The sequence below is a fragment of the Canis lupus genome, chromosome 11 (genome assembly GCF_011100685.1).
Source record: "Canis lupus familiaris isolate Mischka breed German Shepherd chromosome 11, alternate assembly UU_Cfam_GSD_1.0, whole genome shotgun sequence".
Taxonomy (NCBI): domain Eukaryota; kingdom Metazoa; phylum Chordata; class Mammalia; order Carnivora; family Canidae; genus Canis; species Canis lupus.
This window is the reverse complement of record NC_049232.1, coordinates 60,922,678-60,943,957: the sequence shown is the minus strand read 5'-3', so window position 1 is coordinate 60,943,957 and position 21,280 is coordinate 60,922,678. Positions and strand designations below refer to the sequence as shown.

At 36.7% G+C, this 21,280-nt stretch overlaps 3 protein-coding genes across 3 annotated transcripts; 2 read left to right on the top strand and 1 right to left on the bottom strand.

The window, feature by feature from the left end:
• Positions 1-994: 994 nt before the first annotated feature.
• Positions 995-1,969, top strand: OR13C2B (olfactory receptor family 13 subfamily C member 2B). Its single transcript, NM_001388530.1, has one exon. It carries the CDS (start codon positions 995-997, stop codon positions 1,967-1,969), a length of 975 nt encoding a protein of 324 aa, NP_001375459.1.
• An 8,821-nt stretch (positions 1,970-10,790) lies between these two features.
• Positions 10,791-11,732, top strand: OR13F1B (olfactory receptor family 13 subfamily F member 1B). The gene has a single exon (NM_001017515.1). It carries the CDS (start codon positions 10,791-10,793, stop codon positions 11,730-11,732), a length of 942 nt encoding a protein of 313 aa, NP_001017515.1.
• A 6,235-nt stretch (positions 11,733-17,967) lies between these two features.
• OR13D2 (olfactory receptor family 13 subfamily D member 2) lies at positions 17,968-18,906 on the bottom strand. Its single transcript, NM_001389009.1, is given in 1 exon segment — positions 17,968-18,906. A coding segment is annotated over 1 exon segment (939 nt).
• Between the last annotated feature and the right edge of the window lie 2,374 nt (positions 18,907-21,280).

The following is a 21,280-nucleotide window of genomic DNA, read 5'->3' as shown; positions in this document are numbered from 1 at the left end:
AGGGTTGCTATTCAGACTAATTTAGGTAATACAAAAGCAAACCATTAACAGAGGATTGACCCAAAGTGAGAAATGTTAGTCATTATTTTGTCTTTCATTTGATTTCTTTATCCAACAAATACTTTTGAATGACTATCTCTGTGTCCACCCTGTGGTAGGTACTGGGGCTATGGAAGTAAACAAAAAAAGTACTTACCTTTATAAAGTTTACAGGCTACAATGCAAGACAGATAGTAAACAACATAATTTCAAGAAGTGGCAAGATCATTGATTTATTGTGTGGTGGTTTGTAGTCAATAAAAATGGTTTATTGTTCAGTTACACATAATGCAATGCTAATTTTTATTACAACTTCTAGTTTACATATGTGATGATAAATAGAACAAAAAGCCCAGGCTTCAACAAGGAAGACAGTTACGTTTGAATCGTACTTTGCTTTGCTGTATATTTACCTTTAGTTAAGTTTACTTAATATTTACATTTTAGTTATCTGTAAAATGTGGATAATAATACCTGTCTCCTAGCACTGATGAGATTAAGTAATTTGCGTGGTATATTGCATGTGGCTTAAAACATGTTAGTTTCCTTTTTCCATTCCCCCCTTTTTTCATATTTTACCACTCTTTGGTTCACTTTTGTTTACTTTTTTTCTTTAATGTTCCCCCCCCCCCTTTTTTTTTTTAAAGATTTTATTTATTTATTCATGAAAGATACAGAGAGAGAGAGGCAGAGACAGGCAGAGGGAGAAGCAGGCTCCATGTAGGGAGTCTGACATGGGACTCCATCCCTGATATCCAGCATCACGCCCTGGGTGGAAGGCAGAGCTAAACCGTTGAGCCACCCGGGCTGCCCCTAATGTTTTCCTTTTTAAAAAAATTTCCTCTCTGGGGATATAGTACTTATAAACTGATACACATTTGAAAGTAATCATAACAAAATACATATTTTGCTTTAAAAAATTCTAATGTCTTACAGGTAAAAGAGAAACAGTAAAATGGAATGGGAAAATCAAACCATTCTGGTGGAATTCTTTTTGAAGGGGCTTTCTGGTTACCCTAAGCTTGAGCTACTCTTTTTTGTGCTGATCTTAATAATGTATGTTGTCATCCTTCTGGGCAATGGCACCCTTATTTTAATCAGCGTCTTGGACTCCCACCTTCACACCCCTATGTACTTCTTCCTGGGGAACCTCTCCTTCTTGGACATCTGCTACACCACCACCTCCATTCCCTCCACGCTGGTGAGCTTCCTCTCAGAAAGAAAGACCATCTCCTTCTCTGGCTGTGCAGTGCAGATGTTCCTTGGCTTGGCCATGGGGACAACAGAGTGTGTGCTCCTGGGCATGATGGCCTTTGACCGGTATGTGGCTATCTGCAACCCCCTAAGATATCCTGTCATCATGAGCAAGGACTCCTATGTGCCCATGGCAACTGGGTCCTGGATCATAGGACTGGTCAACTCTGCAGTACAAACGGCGTTTGTGGTACAATTGCCTTTCTGTAGGAATAATGTCATCAATCATTTCTCCTGTGAAATTCTGGCTGTCATGAAACTGGCTTGTGCTGACATCTCAGGCAATGAGTTCATCATGCTCGTGGCCACGACATTGTTTATATTGACACCACTGCTATTAATTATTATCTCCTACTCATTAATCATCTCTAGTATCCTCAAGATTCGCACTTCTGAGGGGAGAAGCAAAGTCTTCTCCACTTGCTCAGCCCACCTGACTGTGGTGATAATATTCTATGGAACCATTCTCTTCATGTACATGAAGCCCAAATCTAAAAAGACACTCAATTCAGATGACTTGGATGCGACTGACAAACTTATATCCATGTTCTATGGGGTTATGACTCCCATGATGAATCCTTTAATCTACAGTCTCAGAAACAAGGATGTGAAAGAAGCAGTTAAACACCTACTGAAGAAAATGTGTTTAACAAGTAAATGGGAAAGGGACAAGTAATTTTATAATCACAATGTGGAAATCAGTTAGGGAAACCAAAGAGCCAAACAGATAGATTCTTGCTGCTGTGTCAAATTCATCTCTCAAAACTTTCAAGGTTTTGTAGAACAGGTTCACAACATGATACACATGAAATATATTTATTCCCAAGATGGAGTTCTTGGGAATTTCTTTCCAGATAGGTCATATATATTATTTTTTGTGTCACTCCTTGGCATTGCTTTCTCTCATCTTTATGGTCAGTGAGAAACTGGCTAGAACCTTGTTTGTCCAAATAAGACTTAAAAAAAATGGGATCAGAGTTGTTTCACTGATTCATGGTTGGATTGTTGGATTTAGACCTGGTCATTTTGTAGCAACCCAGAAAGTGGAACCACCATATTGTAGATTGGCCCTTCTTTGAAAAATACTTAGGAAAAAGAGAGACTATCAATTTATAAACTTTACTTGACTCTCTTAGGAGAGGAGAATGTGCCATTCAGAGGGAGATAGAATAGGTGAAGGGTGACTGAATGGGCGTCTTCAGAGACTACTGGTTGTGGCTGATCTCTTGTTCCACACCACTATTTAGGCTTCAGAGCCAGTCATCTCTGCCTGTTCTTTGATGTCATCAATGGTGATGCAGTTCTTGGTCCAGTTTGTTTCATTCCATGCATGGATGTACACTTCCTTCATTACCTGAACTATAGCTAGCTCTGAGCTTCTATTTACTGACTGAAAGTTTGAGGAAGATATAAGGGAATGACAGCATAGAAAACGAAAAAAGAAAAACCCTAGTTAGACTTCAGTTCTCACTATTCCTAGTCTCCACCATGAGCTTTCATAAAGATTATTTTTCGTCCAACTCCTTCCTTAGTCCCTTGTCTCTTGTTATGTTAATGGGGTACATTCACTGTGTGTCTCAGATTAGAATTGTATCTTAAATTTATTATCACTCTGAGTCCCAGAGAAACATGATATCTGCCCAGAGATTGTTTCTTCTGCAGCCTGACTCCATGAACTTAGATCTGGACCTTGGAAGACATCAGGTTCAGACCAAAGCTTAAGTAGTTGCTGTCAGCCAGGGCACAAACAGAGCATGATGCCTGCTTTTTTTTTAATGAAACATCTTGTGTCTTTGGAACATGATGTTTCTAATAGAGCCAACCTTGGAATGGTGAGCAGATATTTCTATTTGCTCAGAACTAGTCTACTTAATGCCAGTTTCCCAGGTGTAAGTAGTACTAGTTCTCCCCTTCATTGTGAAGTAGCCTAGCTTGGATGATCTAATATATGGACACCCTAAAAGTAGGGTCTATTAGAAGCAGCAGGAGCATCAGAATCCAGGGAAATGATAGGAATAGCAGATCATTGTGATAGAGATCAACATTGTGATATCTGTGTCCTAAAGTAGACAGTGAACACATAATATCAGCACATGCAAGATACTACCAAGGACTCTTCAGGTTAAATGGGTGGTTCTTTTATCAAATTTGGAGATACTCTATTAGATTTCAGTTGTCCCTGAAAAATTACTTAATATCTACCCATAATAATAACTTTGTTTGGATCTGTGGACTTTTTTTCACACAATAATTAACTAGAATGATTGTTATTTTTGGTAGCTCCTTGTTAAGATAATAAAACTGTATTGTATGCTTATAAAAAATTATTTGTCCTTTTCATTTTTATTGTGGAGGGACTGGCAGCCAATTCATCTAAAATGGTATGTCATTTTTGAATAACAAAAGAATGAGGATCCAAAGCAAAGCAACTCTGTTTTCTCACTAGAACACTGCTTTTTCATCAGAAGATCAGTCTTTGGCTTTGCCTCTCATGAGGTGAGGGATATGTGGGAATCTTCTAAACCTTGTAAACTTTGGCCCATTACTCATCTTTAACATTAAAAATATTAAAATGTAATAGAGTAATATCTCCAGGAAAAGAGGAAAAATTTCAAATACTTCCCTATTCACCATCATTGCTAAAGACTCAACAGTTCTTTGAAGGTTAAATGGATTGATGGTCATGCATTTACACATGGGTTTTCATTTGTTCCATTTATTTGTATCTCTCATTGCTCAGAGACTGTTTTATCATCCTTGATATTCTTCTTGCTAATGGACTTTTAAGGCCATGAGAGATTTTCCTATTATTTTAAAGGATAAATAACTTGGAATCTTCAAAAATGAGATGTCATTTGTGATTCCATAAGTTCTGAGGTAGCTTGAAAATATCAAGATGTATTTGCTATGACTGAAAAGATTGACATTATAAGCCATACTTTCTACTCTTCACTAGATTCGGGAAAATTAATTTCTGGGATTTTATAAGCCAGGGAAAATGTACTTATTTAATATAATCTTGAGTTATTGCATCCATGAAATATCTTGACTTTAGAAGGATAAGAAGTTTCTCAAGTTCCTATGAACGGGCTATTAACTGGCTTTTTAAGTTACCTTGAGACTTGAGGAAACCATGTCCTGCACATGGAATGAATGATGGGGGAAGATCAACTAAAGCTACAAGTAAATAAATATTTTTTTTGGGGGGGGGCCAAATTTCTCCATATGTCAATAAATAGGGTTACTCTGGACAGATATAGATTTGTGTCTATAGCTTGCTTGATACTCATAAAAAAATATTGACCTGAAACATAAATATGTCAAGTCTTTAGCTGCTCCTGGAATTGCAAAATGCAATTGCAAATTGTCATTGCAATTTTGACACGAAATTTAATAAATTAATATCCATACTTTTTGAGGAGTATCGGTGTGCTTGTTTTTAGATGTTTGGGTTCAGTTAGAAGGCATGCTAACCTATCATGAATAATGCTGTCTCAACTAGTGCAGATCAGAGCAGTTTCTCATCTTTTCTGGAAATAGTTTTATCCTCAGGTATATTTTTTTCACCTTAAGTTTTTAAAGAAGCACTGTGATATGTGAGGGCCCATTAATTGGACCCCATGCAGAAAGTAGCTTGGAATATAAAATCATCAGGACAATTGACCTTGGTGTGAGTTAAATATGTGAAGTTTTCTATTGAGGTACTGCATCTCCATCACCTGGACACAAGTAATTCTGTCTCAGAATCTGCCCATATTGCAGATCTGTTGGCTAGATAAGCTCTACCCAGATATTCTATTATGATGATGTTTTCCATAATTTACTTTGAAATTTGTCAATTTGCTTTATACTTATTAGACATTTAACGTGACAGATTTTTAAAAATATATTTTTATTCTTTTATGTTCTGTCTCACTAAAATCATTAGAAATGCATTTTACAGGATGCCTGGGAGCTCATTTATACCCAGTACTAAGAAAATAAACTTTATATTTGCTATAAAGAACTAGAAATATTTGATGTCTTTTGTAATCAGCTTGTTTGTGTTACAGGAGGAATCTTAATTTTTAAGTAATCTAAAACCTAGGTTTAAATAGTCCATAGCCATCTTCAGGCACCATTACATTTTTCAAATGAAATTTTCTCATTTTACCTTATTTTTCTCAGCTCCTGAATGTGACATTGTAATAGTGTCAGAATTCATAATCAATACTAAAAGTAATGATAAATGATATAAATAATAAAAACAAAGCTATCCTTATTTATGAATGACACTATATGTATACAGAATACTCAGATGGTCTAAAGCTATCGGAATTAATAAGTGGATTTAATGTAAACTATACTTCATTAAATATTCTTAAAATTGTTATAAAAAAGTGAATTTACCAAGATTACTAAATATAAATTTAGCATAGAAAAATCATTACAGGGCAGCCCGGGTGGCTCAGTGGTTTAGCACCACCTTTGGCCCAGGGCCTGATCCTGGAGACCAGAGATCCAGTCCCATGTTGGGCTCCCTGCATGGAGCCTGCTTCTCCCTCTGCCTGTGTCTCTGCCTCTCTCTCTCTGTCTCTGATTCTGTCTCTCTTTCTCTCTCTCTGTGTCTCTTGTGGATAAATAAATAAAATCTTTAAAAAAAAAGAAAAATTATTACATACCAATAACAAGAAAGTAGAAAAGAGAATTTAAAGTACAATTTATAATAGCATCAAAAATATAAAGCTATATGAATAAATCTAATATAGTATGTGTAAGACATTTTTATTTGTTTGTGTAAGTCATTTATACAAGAAGACAATATAATATTATTGAGAGAAATCTAAAAAGACCTAAATTAATGAATTAGAAGATACAATAGTATAAAGATATCAATTCTCTCTAAATTGAAATGGAGGTTCAAGGCAATCCCAGTTAAAAGACAAGCAGGTATATTGTGAAATTGAAAAGCAGATGCTAAAATAAATGCCAGCACCAGCCAATCCGTTCATAAAGAAAAAAATAATTTAGAGGACCAAAATCAAGACTTATAATGGAGCTATAGCCAATAAGACAATGGAATATTGGTGCAAGGATAAGAAAAATAAACTGGTAGAACAGAACAAGAGGCTCAAAACATATCCAAACACATATGGTCAATTAATTAATGTCAAAAGTGACACTGCAGTGCAGTGGGACAGGGACTTTTTCAATAAAATCATGTTGAGTCAAATAGTATGCACATAGTAAAAAATAAATCTTGCCCTCAACTCATACACAAAGATTAATTCTAGAAGAATATATATCTCAGTATAAAAGGTAAAAATATAAAGCTTTTAGAAAGTAAGATAAGAGGCTTGGACTTATCAGGATATTTTCCTATGCATAAAATGGGATAGACAAATGAATAAAAGTATGATTCTTTTAAGAAGGATAAAGACCAGATGCGTCAGTGATGGACAGGCAGTGACACCATCTATTGCTACATTAGTCTTACATTGCTACAATAGTACAGGGTAATTAATATACAGTCATAAAATCTTAGTGCATAACAAAGTAAACATTTATTAAAGTCTATGAGACCCCCTGGAGCCAGGAGATCTCAACTAAATTATCTTTTTATCTTAAATCAGCTGTGAGTTGGTTTGTTGATTGTTTTAGGACTCATTCATTTGTTGGGGATTGAGTGACTGCTGGCTAACGTAGGGCAGCCTTGACTGTTGGCAACTGAGGCAACTCCGTTCTGCTTAGTGTGCATTTTATCCTCCAGTTGGCTAACTTGGACATATTTTCATGATAGTAGCAGAGATGGAAAAGAGAGGACTAACCTAATTGTGCAGGAGCTTTACAAGTCTCTGCTTTCATTATATTTGCTAATGCTCCAGTGATCAAATCAAGTCACATCTGTAGAGCCAAAATCAGAGTAGGTGGACCTGTGAAGGAGTGAAGAATAGAGGTCATTAATGCAATTAATATACTACAATTGTATAAGATCACTTACCTAATCAATGGTTGAGCTAAAGTTTAACCCATAACTCTTTAAGTCTAGCGCTCACTCCAATGCACTATTCCTTCAAAGATTACTGTATGATCTTTATAAAATCACAACATTGTGCTAGAAACAGTCTATCTATGGGCATTTGACAGTAACAAATTATTTTATTGATCAATGCTCTCTTTTTGTGGCCATTTAAAAGCTCAGGAAGGATGTTTTATCTTCTATTTCCCAGATAAATATTTGGGTGGATTTCTGAAAATAAATTGGTTATTTTACAAGCTCAGATGCCATTTAGGCAGGCATTTCTACAGTTATTTGCAGTTTGCTGTGTAATTCAAGGGCAATCTACAGAAGGAATGGAATAGGCAAATAGTCTCCTCTAATTCTGCTTGCACAAATGCTTCTCAACCCAAATAACTTAAAATAATTTATTTTTTTTTACCTAATATTTTTGGTTCTCAATTAGTTAATGGAAGTTGGAGAAACATACCCTGGAGAACTAGAAAGTTTCTTAACTTCTGTATGTTTCAGAATCACAACACTAAATTGTTATGGGAATTGGAAGGTCCCTAATAGCAACAGGAGACTTTAGTAGTCTTAGAACAGTTATAACCCTTTGGAAGTTTTGGGGAGCAGCTCAAGGGGGGTGAGTTTGGAAGAACAAATATGTATGTCATTATTTTACTTAAGAAATTATTTTTATATTTTTAATTAGCAAAAGCTCTGTATGTTGAGAATTTATGAATCGGGCAAGATTTGGGTTGATTTTTTGCAAACTAACAGCATCCATATCCTTTTTCATTGCAATTTTCTGAATAAAAATACCTCTGCACAACTCACTCTGATATATTTTCATGGAATATTGTCCTAATTTAAAACTCAGATTCTTTTACTTTTTTGAGCACTACACAAGATTCATGAGAAAGACCATGCTGGAGATCAAGTTTAAATATGGAAACATACATTAATCAAAAAGGAAGATGCTCATCACATGTGCTATGGTAAATGTATTTTATTTCTTTCAGTATTCTCAGATTTATAAAACCTATTAATGGGTTTCAGGTAGGCCAGGAAACTGGAATAGAGATATTTTCTTTAAAAAGGAACTAGTTGGTAGGAAAAATTCCGAGTTGAAATGAATCCTGAATATGGGATAAGACTTTTGGCTTTATCCTTTCGGTTTTCTTACCTCAAATAAGTCATTAAATGCCTTCAAACATCCATCAACTTTAAAATAAGAGGGTTGGATTAGAACTCGGAGTCTGTTCTGGCTCTGACATTTAGAAAGAAAGAGGAAAGTCTGTTAGAAAACATTTAATTATCATAGCACTGGAATCAGAAATCATTTTAGAGAAAGTATCTCAATAAAATGACAGGTTTGGTGAGACCCTTATAAGGATATGAGATAAGGGTAAGGGAATGAGTAGGAACTCAATCTGCATGAGAAAAAGAGACCTCATTGTTTTGTTTAAGAGAGAAAGGAAAGAGAGTGGTGAAGAAAGAAGACTAAAGAAAGCAAGGGAAGCCAGAGCTAGAGCAAGAAAATTAGGTGCTAAATGGGGAAGGATAATAGAGAAAGCCTCAGTTGAAACAGTGGTATGTGATGACCAAGGTGAACTAAAGAACAGAAATGTTTAACATTAACATTTCTGGAAATGATCAGTAAAGTGTTTTATATTCATCCATGGGTTGGGGGTTGAAATTTTAAGATTATAAAGAAGGTGCTAAGGTTTTTTTTATCTGAGTCAATGTGAACCAGAAGTGGGTCAGTATAGCGGGCAACAATGGTTCTGGAAATCAGGGAGACCACAAAATCATAAATTCTTTGTGATTGTCTGAAATATTAGAGAGTTCATGGAATGGAGTGGTGGAGGGAGAATTTAAAACATTTAATTTAGGAATTATCATCCTCCTTGTATAGATTAGAAAACTGAGTTTCAAAGAGGCCAAGTGATTTGTCTAATTGTGTGTACTTGTAAATAGCACAGCAAGATTTAAGCCCAATTCTCACACTCAGAGGACAGTGCTCTAAAACCCTACAGAGCATGATTGTGAAGCATTTCAAGCTCTTCTAAGAGTACAAGTGGTTATCGCCTACCCTGGCCTCACTGTACATTCCATATTTAAAGCTAAGAGCTTATCATCTTTGTTTCTTTTTTTTTTTCTTTTTTTTTATCATCTTTGTTTCTTAAATGAACTAGTTTCTTTAATGTTGTGAAAAGAGTGCAGGTGTAAGTGACAAGTTGAGAAATCCTCAGGCTTTTGTTTTGACACAGAGAGCTAGTGAAAATGTACTTATTTGAATATGTATCAAAATTTTCCATGTCCAAGGGAGTATTACGTTATTAAAAATCTTAAATGTGAATTATTACTTTTCTAATATTATGGGGAACAAACTCTTGAAAAACTCACTTTTACCAAGGGTGGGAGCAATTGGGTCATGCATATATGGCCTCAGTTTGGTATAATATACTTGAGTAACATAAGTATGTATAAAGAATGAAGCTGTACTTCAGAAACTGGCATACAGTTTTGATAACTGGGTAAATATTCATGAAAGACAAATTGGAGCTGGGGACAAAGGCCACTTCATGTAGATAAACTGTTGATTAAAGACATAAAAATATAAAATGGCATGGTAAGTAAGAAGAACTACACATTGGTTGTTTCAGAGCAGAGTGTGGAGGTGGATTGTTGGGAGATGAGAAGGAGGGAGAAGTAGGCAATGATGAGGAGGTAAGGCCTGACTACTTGTGATTGATTTCATTTGAAATCCACTTGTAGGACAGTGTTTTAAAAACCATCTCCATACGTGACCAGTTGTGACACATATCATAAGTAAATTGAATTGCAACATAAAATACTGAACGTTGAAAATGATTTTGTTTCTATGAGTGGGTTCAGGATTATTCCATATTCAAAAATGCCTTCCTGAAGATGGAAATCAGGTGATACTGTAGTGACTGGATGCATGTTTATCTATTTATATTCCTTAGTGTACAACACATCTATCTATATTACATTACGTAATTGGCAGGTTTATGAAATGCAACTAAATCCTTCCTCAATGTAACTTTTATGAAATTTTTTTCTTTCCCCAGCAAACCTCCTGTGGTCCTTACTCCATTAGGTCTAATGCATTTTTTGATTAAACTAAGTCTCAAAATGTCTCACTAAGTACATCCCAACATAGAGTTAGGATTCTTACTCTTTGTGCTCTCCTGGTACTCTAGGGCATACTTATATCATGTTACTGTAATTATTTCTTTACTTGACTGTGTGATATTCTAGTGTGAGTTGCCCAAGAGCAGCTTTTTATGTAATCCAAATCTAGATCTTCAGTGACTTGTATTCAATAAATATTGAATGAATGAATGAATAATTATTATGGTATTGCCAGAATAATGATTCTTTTGAAATACCCCTACCAAAAACCCTGAAAAGTTGGTAGAATTTAATTTTTAAAATATATACAATGTATATTTTTATTCACTACTGCAGGTAGCCAAAAAGGCATAAAATGATCAAGACAAACTTGACAGTCATTTCAAAATTTATTTTTCTGGGATTTACTTACTACCCCAAAGTTGAGGTCATCGTATTTGTGCTATGCTTGCTGATGTATCTGATCACCCTGCTGGGTAATATAATTCTGATCTCCATCACCATCCTGGATTCCCACCTACACAAACCCATGTACTTCTTTCTCAGCAACCTCTCCTTTTTAGACATCTGGTACACCTCTTCTGCTCTCACTCCAATGCTGGCAAACTTTGTTCTGGGGAAAAACACTATCTCATTCTCAGGATGTGCCATTCAGATGTACTTTTCTCTTGCCATGGGCTCCACTGAGTGTGTGCTCCTCTCCATGATGGCGTATGACCGGTATGTGGCCATCTGCAACCCTCTGAGGTACCCTGTCATCATGAATAGGAGGGTTTGTGTGCAGATTGCAGCTGGCTCCTGGGTGACAGGCTGCCTCACTGCCTTGGTGGAAACAATGTCTGTGCTGCATCAGTCTCTCTGTGGAAATAGCATCATCAATCATTTCACTTGTGAAATTCTGGCTGTGTTGAAACTAGTTTGCGTAGACACTTCCAGGGTGCAGTTAATCATGCTGTTGATTAGCGTACTTCTTCTTCCTATGCCGATGCTTCTCATTTGTATATCTTATGCGTTCATTCTCTCCAACATTCTGAGAATCAGCTCAGTGGATGGTCGAAGCAAAGCCTTTTCAACATGTGCAGCCCACTTGACTGTGGTGGTTTTGTTCTATGGGACAGCTCTCTCCATGTACCTGAAGCCCTTGGCTGTGGATTCACAAGAAATAGATAAATTTATAGCTCTGGTATATGCTGGGTTAACCCCCATGTTGAATCCTATCATTTATAGTCTACGGAACAAAGAGGTGAAAGCAGCTGTGAAAAAATTGCTGATTAGGAACCCTCTTTGTGCTTTTTAAATCCCCAGTAGCAAATAATATCAGTAAACATTAACCTGAGGAATGTTTTAGTGGTCAATACACAATAGAACATTGGGATAATGGGGGAAGACACTTATTTTTAAAAGATTTATTTACTTATTTTATCAAGAGAGCATGAACAAGAGGGGCAGGGGGAGAGGAAGAGAGAGTCTTAAGCAGACTCCACACTGAGTGCAGAGCCTAACATGGGGCTTGATCTCACAACCCTGAGATCACGACCTGAGCTGAAACCAAGAGTTGGAGGATACTCAACCAACTCTGCCCCCCAGGTGCCCCAGAGAGACACTCATTTTAAATGAGATGTATGATTTCCTAAGTTTCCTCCTTGACTGACTGCTGAAACTCTAAGATAATATAGATACCTCTTAGATAAGCATATCTGAAATCTTATACAAATAGGTCTGATGATGATGAATTTTAATTTTTGTTTTGGATTATAGAGTATAAACATAACATTAAGTTAGTGTATTGTTAATATTCAAAATTATGTGCATGTAATATACAAATGTAATAACTATAGTAGACTTTTTAGCTTATTTATGATTAACCTCTGTTTTAGGCTGAATTATGTCCCTCCAAAACTTGTGTTGAAGCTCTTACTCCCCAGTACCTCAGATTGTATATCTATATTTGGAGATACAGCTTTTAAAAAGCTGACTAAGTTAAAATAAGGCTGTCAGTGTGGGCTCTCATTCAATCTGAGTTGTGTCATTGTAAAAAGAAATTTAGACACACATGGATTCACCAGGGATGCTCACATACAGAGGAAAGGACATAGCAAGAAGGTGGCTATCTGCAAGCCAAGAAGAAGCTTCAGAAGATATCAAATATGCCAACACTTTAATCTTGGACTTCTAGCTCCCAGAAGCATGAGCAAGTATGTTTCTGTTGTTTAAGCAACCAATCTGTGGTATTTTGATATGGCAGCTGTAGGAAACTAGTACAATCTTTTTTTCAACATCGCTAAATTTAATGGAAGTAACTGCATATAATACAAAGTGTAACTATGTTTTACATGTGTGGATATATTTGTGCATGCAGATAGATGTGTGTGATGTGAATGCTATGTACAAGTAAGAAAGGTCTGCACAAATAGATCATGAATAGAAATGGGGTAGAAGGGATCCCTGGGTGGCGCAGCGGTTTGGCGCCTGCCTTTGGCCCAGGGCGCGATCCTGGAGACCCGGGATCGAATCCCACATCAGGCTCCCGGTGCATGGAGCCTGCTTCTCCCTCTGCCTGTGTCTCTGCCTCTCTCTCTCTCTCTCTGTGACTATCCTAAATAAATAAATAAAATATTTAAAAAAAAAAAAAAAAGAAATGGGGTAGAAGTGCTGGTCTGGAAAAAAATATCAGAAAGTTTAATTGTTGGTCTTAGAGTGCCGACATTATTTTGTGAATTCAAAGAAGCCACAGGATGTTTTCATGAAACTACCCTTCCCTTTTTTTCTTTTTTGTTCAAGATTTTATTTATTTATTCGTGAGAGACACAGAGAGAGGCAGAGACACAGGCAGAGGGAGAAACAGGTTCCCTGAAGGGAGCCTGATGTGGGACTCCATCCCAAAACCCTAAGATCATGACCTAAGCGAAAGGCAGACCCTCAACCACTGAACCATTCAGGTGCCCCGACCCTTCTCTTTTTTTATTGTGCTTTCCCTTGACACCTAGTTCCTTAAATCCAAGGGTGTAAATGAACCCATCAGCACTTAGAAAGAAAATGGATGATATGTATATTATAAGATGTACAATATCCCAAACCCACTAAAATTGTGTGAAATACTGAAATACGTGAATATCTTGTTATATAAACCACAATATACAAAGAATTAAAATTGTACACTCAGCAGGATTTGTAGTGTTTGTGTATACTTTATGGACCAGATGTCTAAATGTGAGGTCAGTGTATAAAACATATTTGCTCTTTATCATGACATTGTCACCAGAGTCAACAAAATTGCTGTGATGGCTTGGATCCAGAAAGCAATGGAATGAAGAAGATAGGGTGAATATGGGAATTATAAGGTTGTAGGGCTGGATTTCATTTCTCAGAGATGAATAAATAGTCACCAAAGATGATTGGTCCATTAGTCTAAGTAAAGATTTCAGATGCAGCCTTTGATTGAGTGAGAGGAGAAACTTAAGGATGATGACTTCATGAAGCTAGGGATATAAATTGGTTGCCTGGTTTGCTATGCATTGATGGTCAGACTTCCAGGTGAAGACAGATTAGTGAAGTTCAGGTGAGAAACAGGACCAAAGCTATACATAGGTTGGGAAGTCTTTTGCACAGAGATGGAAATTGAATCCTAGGTGTGGATGATGTTATCTAGGGAGAAATTTAGGACAATTGTCTATGAAATGGTTGGCTTTGTTGATGAGATGCTCTCCTCATCCAGTTCAGGCTGTGACACTACCAGGCAGCTCAACTATATATCATATAAACGTGATACGATATCTCATACAAAATAAAACTGCATATGATTGTTCATTAGCAATTTAAAGGAGATTTTTAAAATTCTATTTATTTATTTATTTTAATTCAATTAGCTAATATTTAGCACATCATTAGTTTCAGATATAGATTCATTTATTTATCATTTGCATGTAACATCCAGTGCTTATCACATCCCATGCCCTCCCTAATACCCATCACCCAGTTACCCCATCCTTCCACCTACCTCCTCTCCAGAAACCCTGTTTGTTTCCTATAGTTAAAGAGTCTCTCATGGTTTGTCTGCCTTTCTGATTTCTTGCCAGTTTTCCCTCCCTTCCCCTCTGATTCTCTGTGCTGTTTCTTGTATTCCACATATGAGGTCAGGAGCACAACAGGGATGTCTACTCCCACCACTGTTCTTCAGCATAGTACTAGAAGTCCTAGCCTCAGCAGCCAGACAACAAAAAGAAAAAAAAAGGCATTCAAATTGTCAAAGAAGAAGTCAAACTCTCTCTCTTCACAGATGACATGATACTCTATGTGGAAAACCCAAAAGACTCCACCCCAAAATTGCTGGAGCTCATACAGGAATTCAGCAGTGTGGTAGAACATAAAATCATCCCACAGAAATCAGCTGCATTTCTTCTTTTTTTAAAAAAGACTATTTACTTGAGAAAGAGTGAGAGTGAGACTACAGAGCTCCACTGAGCAGGGAGCCTGATATGGAGCTCGATCCTGGGACCCTAAGATCATGACCTGAGTCAAAGGCAGCTCTTAACTGACAGGTGCCCCATCAGTGTATTTCTATACACTAACAATGAGACAGAAGAAAGAAATTAAGGAATCTATCCCATTTACAATTGCACCAAAAGCATAAGATACCTAGGAATAAACCTAACCAAAGAGGTAAAGGATCTGTACTCTAGAAACTATGGAACACGTATGAAAGATATTGAAGAAGACACAAAGACAAGGAAAAATATTCCATGCTCATGGATTGCAAGAACAAATATTGTTAATATGTCTATGCTTCCCAGAGCAATCTAAACATTCAATACAACCCCTATCAAAATGCCTTTGATATTTTTCACAGAGTTGAAACAAATAATCCTAAAATTTGTATGGAACTACAAAAGACCCTGAATTGCCAGAGGAATATTGAAAAAGAAAACCAAATCTGGTGGCATCACCATTCTGGACTTTAAACTACATTACAACGCCGTAATCATCCTGACAGTGTGGTACCGACTGGCACAAAAACAGGCACATAGATCAATGGAACAGAATAGAGAACCCAGAAATGGACCCTCACCTCTATGGCCAACTAATTTTCAACAAAGCAGGAAAGAATATGCAATGGAAAAAAGACAGTCTCTTCAAAAATGATGTTGGGAAAATTGAACAGCCACATGTAGAAGAATGAGACTGGACCATTTTCTTACACCATTCACAAAAATATACTGAAAATGGATGTAAGACCTAAATGTGAGATAGGAATCCATCAAAATCCTAGAGGAGAATACAGGCAACAACTTCTGTGATGTTGACCACAGCAACTTCTAGCTAGAAACATCTCCAAAGGTAAAGGAAACAAAGGCAAAAATGAAATCTTGGGACTTCGTCAAGATAAAAAGCTTTTTCACAGCAAGGGAAACAGTCAATACAACTAAAAGGCAGGGTACCTGGGTGGCTTAGTTGGTTAAGTGTCTGCTTTCAGCTCGGGTTCTGGGATCAAGCCCCACATTTGGCTCCCTGCTGAGCAGGGATCCAGCTTCTCCCTCTCCCTTCCTGCTCATGCTCTCTCTCTCTCAAATAAATAAATAAAAAGTTTTTAAAAACAACAAAACCTAAAAGGCAACCTACAGAATGTGAGAAGATATTTGCAAATGATATATCAGATAAAGCGTAGTCTAAAAGATCTATAAATATCTTATCAAACTCAACCCCCCCAAACAAATAATCCAGTCAAGAAATGAGCAGAAGACATGAACAGACATTTTTCCAATGAAAACATACAAATGGCCAACAGACACTTGAAAAAATGTTCATCACATGGCATCAGGGAAATACAAATCAAAACTTCAATGAGATACCACCTCATGCCAGTCAGGCGTTTTTCTTTTTTTATTGAAAGGAAAATATTTAAAATGAAACTATCGCTACTGAAATAGTGAAATTGTCAGTATTCTTAAACAAAGATTTATGCAACTGAGAGATCTTTTTTCTTAGCAATTGCTTATTAGAGAATAATTATACATTGATATGATTTTTGTCTTACCCAGTCCAGATGACCTCTTCAGTGTATTTATCAATCATTTATCTGCCCTCATATTTCCATACATTTAAAATTAGCTGATCCCTTACCAAAATCTTTTGAATTTTTTATTTAGCCAATGAAATAATACATAGTTTCTAATTCTCTATCTCGCTGTATTATATCAAGTACTTGGACTACATTTTACTATTCTTTAAGAATGTAAGTTAATTCTGTAGTTAATTATTGCCTACTGTTTTAAGTTTATTTGACATTAGACTTCACACAGAGAACAGTGAGTTTTGCTATTGGGGTGATTTCAGAATCTAACAAATGATTTAATATAAAAGGAAAATTGCCATAAGAGAGGTAAAATTAAAGGCAGAATAGAAGATGGAACAACTAACTAACTGAGTAAATTTTGGAAGGATTTGCAGATCTAACACTTGAATTGTCTTCAGTGAGATTGCTAGATTGTTACCATATGAGGAGAAATGTGATGATGGGGATGAAGTGGCATATGCTATTGTCTTTAGGTATGGAAAGAACATAATATAATTGGAGAACTAAAGGCGGTGGGAGAAACATGAAGAGGGAAAGAAGAGGAAATATGTACATGAAAAATGAGGTTGGGGCCAGATCATGTCCTTGGGTAAAACAAAAGTCAGTAATAGACAGACAAACAGAAAAGCTGAAGTAGTTCTCTCAAAAGGGAACTTAAAAATGCTTTACTTACTCAGTAGATAAAGGTATAGATGGTCCATGACTTAAAATGGTTTCACTTGGATTTTTCAACTTCATGATGATGTGAAAGTGAAATGTGATTAGTAAAAACAGTACTTTGAGATTTGAATTTTGATCTTTCCCTGGGCTAGCAACATTGCAGCTCTTGATACTCTCCTATTACTCTAGGCAGTAGCCGCAGCTTCCAGTCCAAGTCATATGATCATAAGGGTAAATAACCAATACACTCCCAACCATTCTGTACCAGTACAACCGTTCTGTTTTCCAATTTCAGTATAGTCCTCCTATAATTTATTGTTATATGAAATACTCAATATTTAATTTTAAACAGGCTTGTGTGAAATGATTTTGACAGACTGTACACCAATGTAAGTGCTCTGAATGCATTTAAGGTAGGTTAGGCTAAGCTATGATGTTCAGTAGACTAGGCATACTAAATGCATTTTTGACTTATGATATTTTCAACTTTCAGTGGATCTATCAGGACATAACCCCATCAGTTGAAGAAGATCTATACTGGATTTACTGGGAAAAAGACAAATTTTATTTTTTTTCTTATTTCTTAAAGTTTACTCTCAAGTCTTATACCAGTTGTCTCTAAATTTTTTATAACAGTCATTTTCATTAAAAAGGTGAGGTTAGACTACTATCTTGAAATTTCTTTCCGACTCCTAAATTCTGTGATTCTGCATACAATATTTCTTTTGTTCTACTTATATTAAAAGCATTTGCCTTGAATCTATGAGCTTATTTTGAGCATGAACTCAAAGAAGTAAGTTTCTCATCCTTTTCTCCAATATGAGTGTTTAGTCATCAATTTTCTCATAGCTCCATGTACCTCTGTATTCCTCAGGCTATAGATGATAGGGTTGAGCATGGGAGTGACTACTCCATAGAACAGAGCAATCAATTTATTAAAAGCAGGGTCTTTGGACTTTGGCTTCATATACATGAAGAGGATTGTCCCATAAAACAAAGTCACTACTGTTAAGTGGGCTGAGCAGATAGAAAAGGCCTTTTTCCTTCCTTCTACTGAATTGATTCTTAGTACAGTAGAAAGGATGAAAATGTAGGAGATACAAATTAACAGCAATGGGGAAAATAAAAATATTACATTTCCCAACATTATAGTAATCTCATTCAAGGAAATATCTGTACAAGCCAGCTTGACAAAGGCCAATATTTCACAAGCAAAGTGGTTAATGACATTTTTTCCACAGAAGGGCAGCCGTATTGCAAGAACAGTTTCTGTCAGTGAATTGAGAAAGCCCAATCCCCAGGAGAGAGCTGCCATCTGAATACACAGTGCCTTGCTCATGATGATGGAGTATCTCAGAGGGTTACAGATGGCCACATAACGGTCATATGCCATCACTGCTAGGAGCACACACTCTGTGGACCCCATAGTGTAGGAGGCAGACATCTGAATAACACATCTAGCAAAGGAGATGGTTTTTTTCTGTGATAGGAAGTGTATCAACATTGAGGGGATAAAGGAGGATGTGTACCAAATGTCTAGGAAGGAAAGATTACCAAGGAAGAAGTACATGGGTGTATGGAGCCGGGAATCCAGGAGAGTTAGGATGATCAAGGTGCTGTTTCCCAGCAGGATCACCAGGTACATCATCAAGCACATCACAAAAAGGAGTTTTTCCACTCTTGGGTACTCAGAAAGTCCCTGCAGAATGAACTCAATCTCTGTCCAATTTGTCCTGTCCATTTTTCTTTTATATACCTGGAGTGATCCAGAAGAGAAAACTTCCTGTGAGTTTAATGAGTCTCTACCTATTATCACATGCAGTGAGAGATCATTGGAGGAGGGGCAACAAGTGTGTCAGTGCCAGTGGAGTTGTGGTAACAGCTGTGAGTGTAGCTTTTTGAATTTCTCCTCTGGCTTATAAGGGAGAGGATTAAAGATGTCTAATAATTACATTGACAGCTTATTAAAAATATAGGTTTTTGTATTCCATTTCCTGAGATTGTGATATATAGTTCTGAAGCAAGGGAGAACTATTTGCATTTTTAACAAACATCTGTTATTTCCAATTTATTGGACCCACAGACCCCACTTTTGAATATCATCATTTTGGAGAGAGTGTGCCTAATTGGTTAAAAATATCTACGAACTAGGGGTGGTGGAAGGGGAGGAGGGAGGGGGATGGGGTGAATGGGTGACGGGCACTGAGGGGGGCACTTGACAGGATGAGCACTGGGTGTTATTCTGTATGTTGGCAAATTGAACACCAATAAAAAAATAAATTTATTATTAAAATATCTATGTATTTGATTTTATGTCATGGCAATCATTAACAATATAATTGGTTTAGGGCTTTATAATTTATAAATATGTTCACACATAATACTCATTTTATGTCTACTATAATTTCCTGAGGAAAGTAAAGTTCATAGAGGTAAGATGTGTACAAAAAATCACAGTGAGTGAATCACTATTCAAATCTGTGTAATCTAACTTTACATCACCTGCCCTTATTAAACAATGTGCTATTGCCCTCTCCAAATTATCTAACTTGTCTAAGGAGTGGGAATCAGACATCTTTTTAAATAATGTTCTCCAGGGAGGTACCTGGGTGGCTCAGTTGGTTGAGCATCTGCCTTTGACTCAGGTCACAATCCCAGGGTCCTGGGATTAAGTCCTGCACTGAGCTCCCTGCTCAGTGGGGAGCCTGCTTCTCCCTCTCCCCCTGCTGCCCCTGCTGCTTGTGCTCTCTATGGTCTCTCTCTCAAATAAATAAAATAAGTCTTAAAAAATAATAATGTTCTCCAGATGATTCTTATGTGCAGTGTGGAAGAAAACCACCTGCCGAGTAGAGTGCCTAAATTTTGGTATATAGACAAATCACGTGGGGAGTCTTTGTAAAGGAGTCTGAATCAATGGATCTGAAGTGGACTCTAAGATCTGAATTTATTAACATGTTCCCAGATGCTGCTGCTGCTGTCTACAGAACTCACATGAACACAAGGCGTTTTAGACCATCTCCCAATACTATTGTGGAGTGCCACTAGTGCTTCCATTGTAATGTAGGACTGTGATTGAATAGTAGATAATGAAAAACTGAGCATTTTATGAGATTTGGAGTTGAGACATCTGTGTGAATATATTGCAGTCAGTTTTGTATTCCTTAGATTTTAGGTATATTAGTGACCAAATTGCATACAAAAGAAACTGCTTTTTATTTCTGTCTATATTAAAGTCATTTCTTTTCCATTTGTTGAATTTGCAATTAGGGTCAATATTTTCCAAAAAAGGAATTTGTGGTCAGCTCAGGTATCTGAGTTGTGCATCACAGAGCATGGAGCAAATAACTTTAATTTGAAAAAAAACAAAGAGTGAATATTACTAGATGACCATTTTTTATAGTAAATAAATCAAAGAACATAATTCTGAAAACACCTTTTCATTCCCAAAGTATCTTATCAAACTTAAAAATGTGCCTAGAGGGGGGCACCTGGGTGGTTCAGTTGATTGTCAGGCTCTTGATTTCAGCTCAGGTCATGATCTCAGGATCCTGGGATCAAACCTTGAGTCAGGGTCCCTGCTCAGCAGGAGTCTGCTTGAAATTCTCTCTCTCCTTCTCCCTCTGTCCCTCCCCTCCCACATTCTCTCTCTTTCTCTCAAACAAATAAATAGATCTGTAGAAAGATATCCCTAGAGGAAAAGAAAAGAATTGATTGAATGGATGAGTTTCTACTTAGCGTTTCTAAATAAGGTTGTGTTTCTGGTATAGAGTTTTCCATTTTTCTCTGTAATAGTCATTTCCTAACAGGTTATGCTGCTTTCATTGGCAACTCTAGTTAATACTATAGAGTCATATTAATGAGCATAAAATAATGTTTAAATACCTATTGGCCATGGAAAGGAGGACTCTCCTCCAATTCAAGCGGTATTGTACTTTGCAGGCATACATTACAAATAGAGTAGGAAAGATTAAGTAGGCCAGGATATACTTCTATTTGGTGTTAAGATAGGAGTTTGGTTGACTGTAGGTGCATATATCAACCTACTTTGAATCTGAAAATAAAATTCTGATAGAAGCTTTGAAGGACCATCAGTGTCTGGGGTCTGTTGAGTCAGG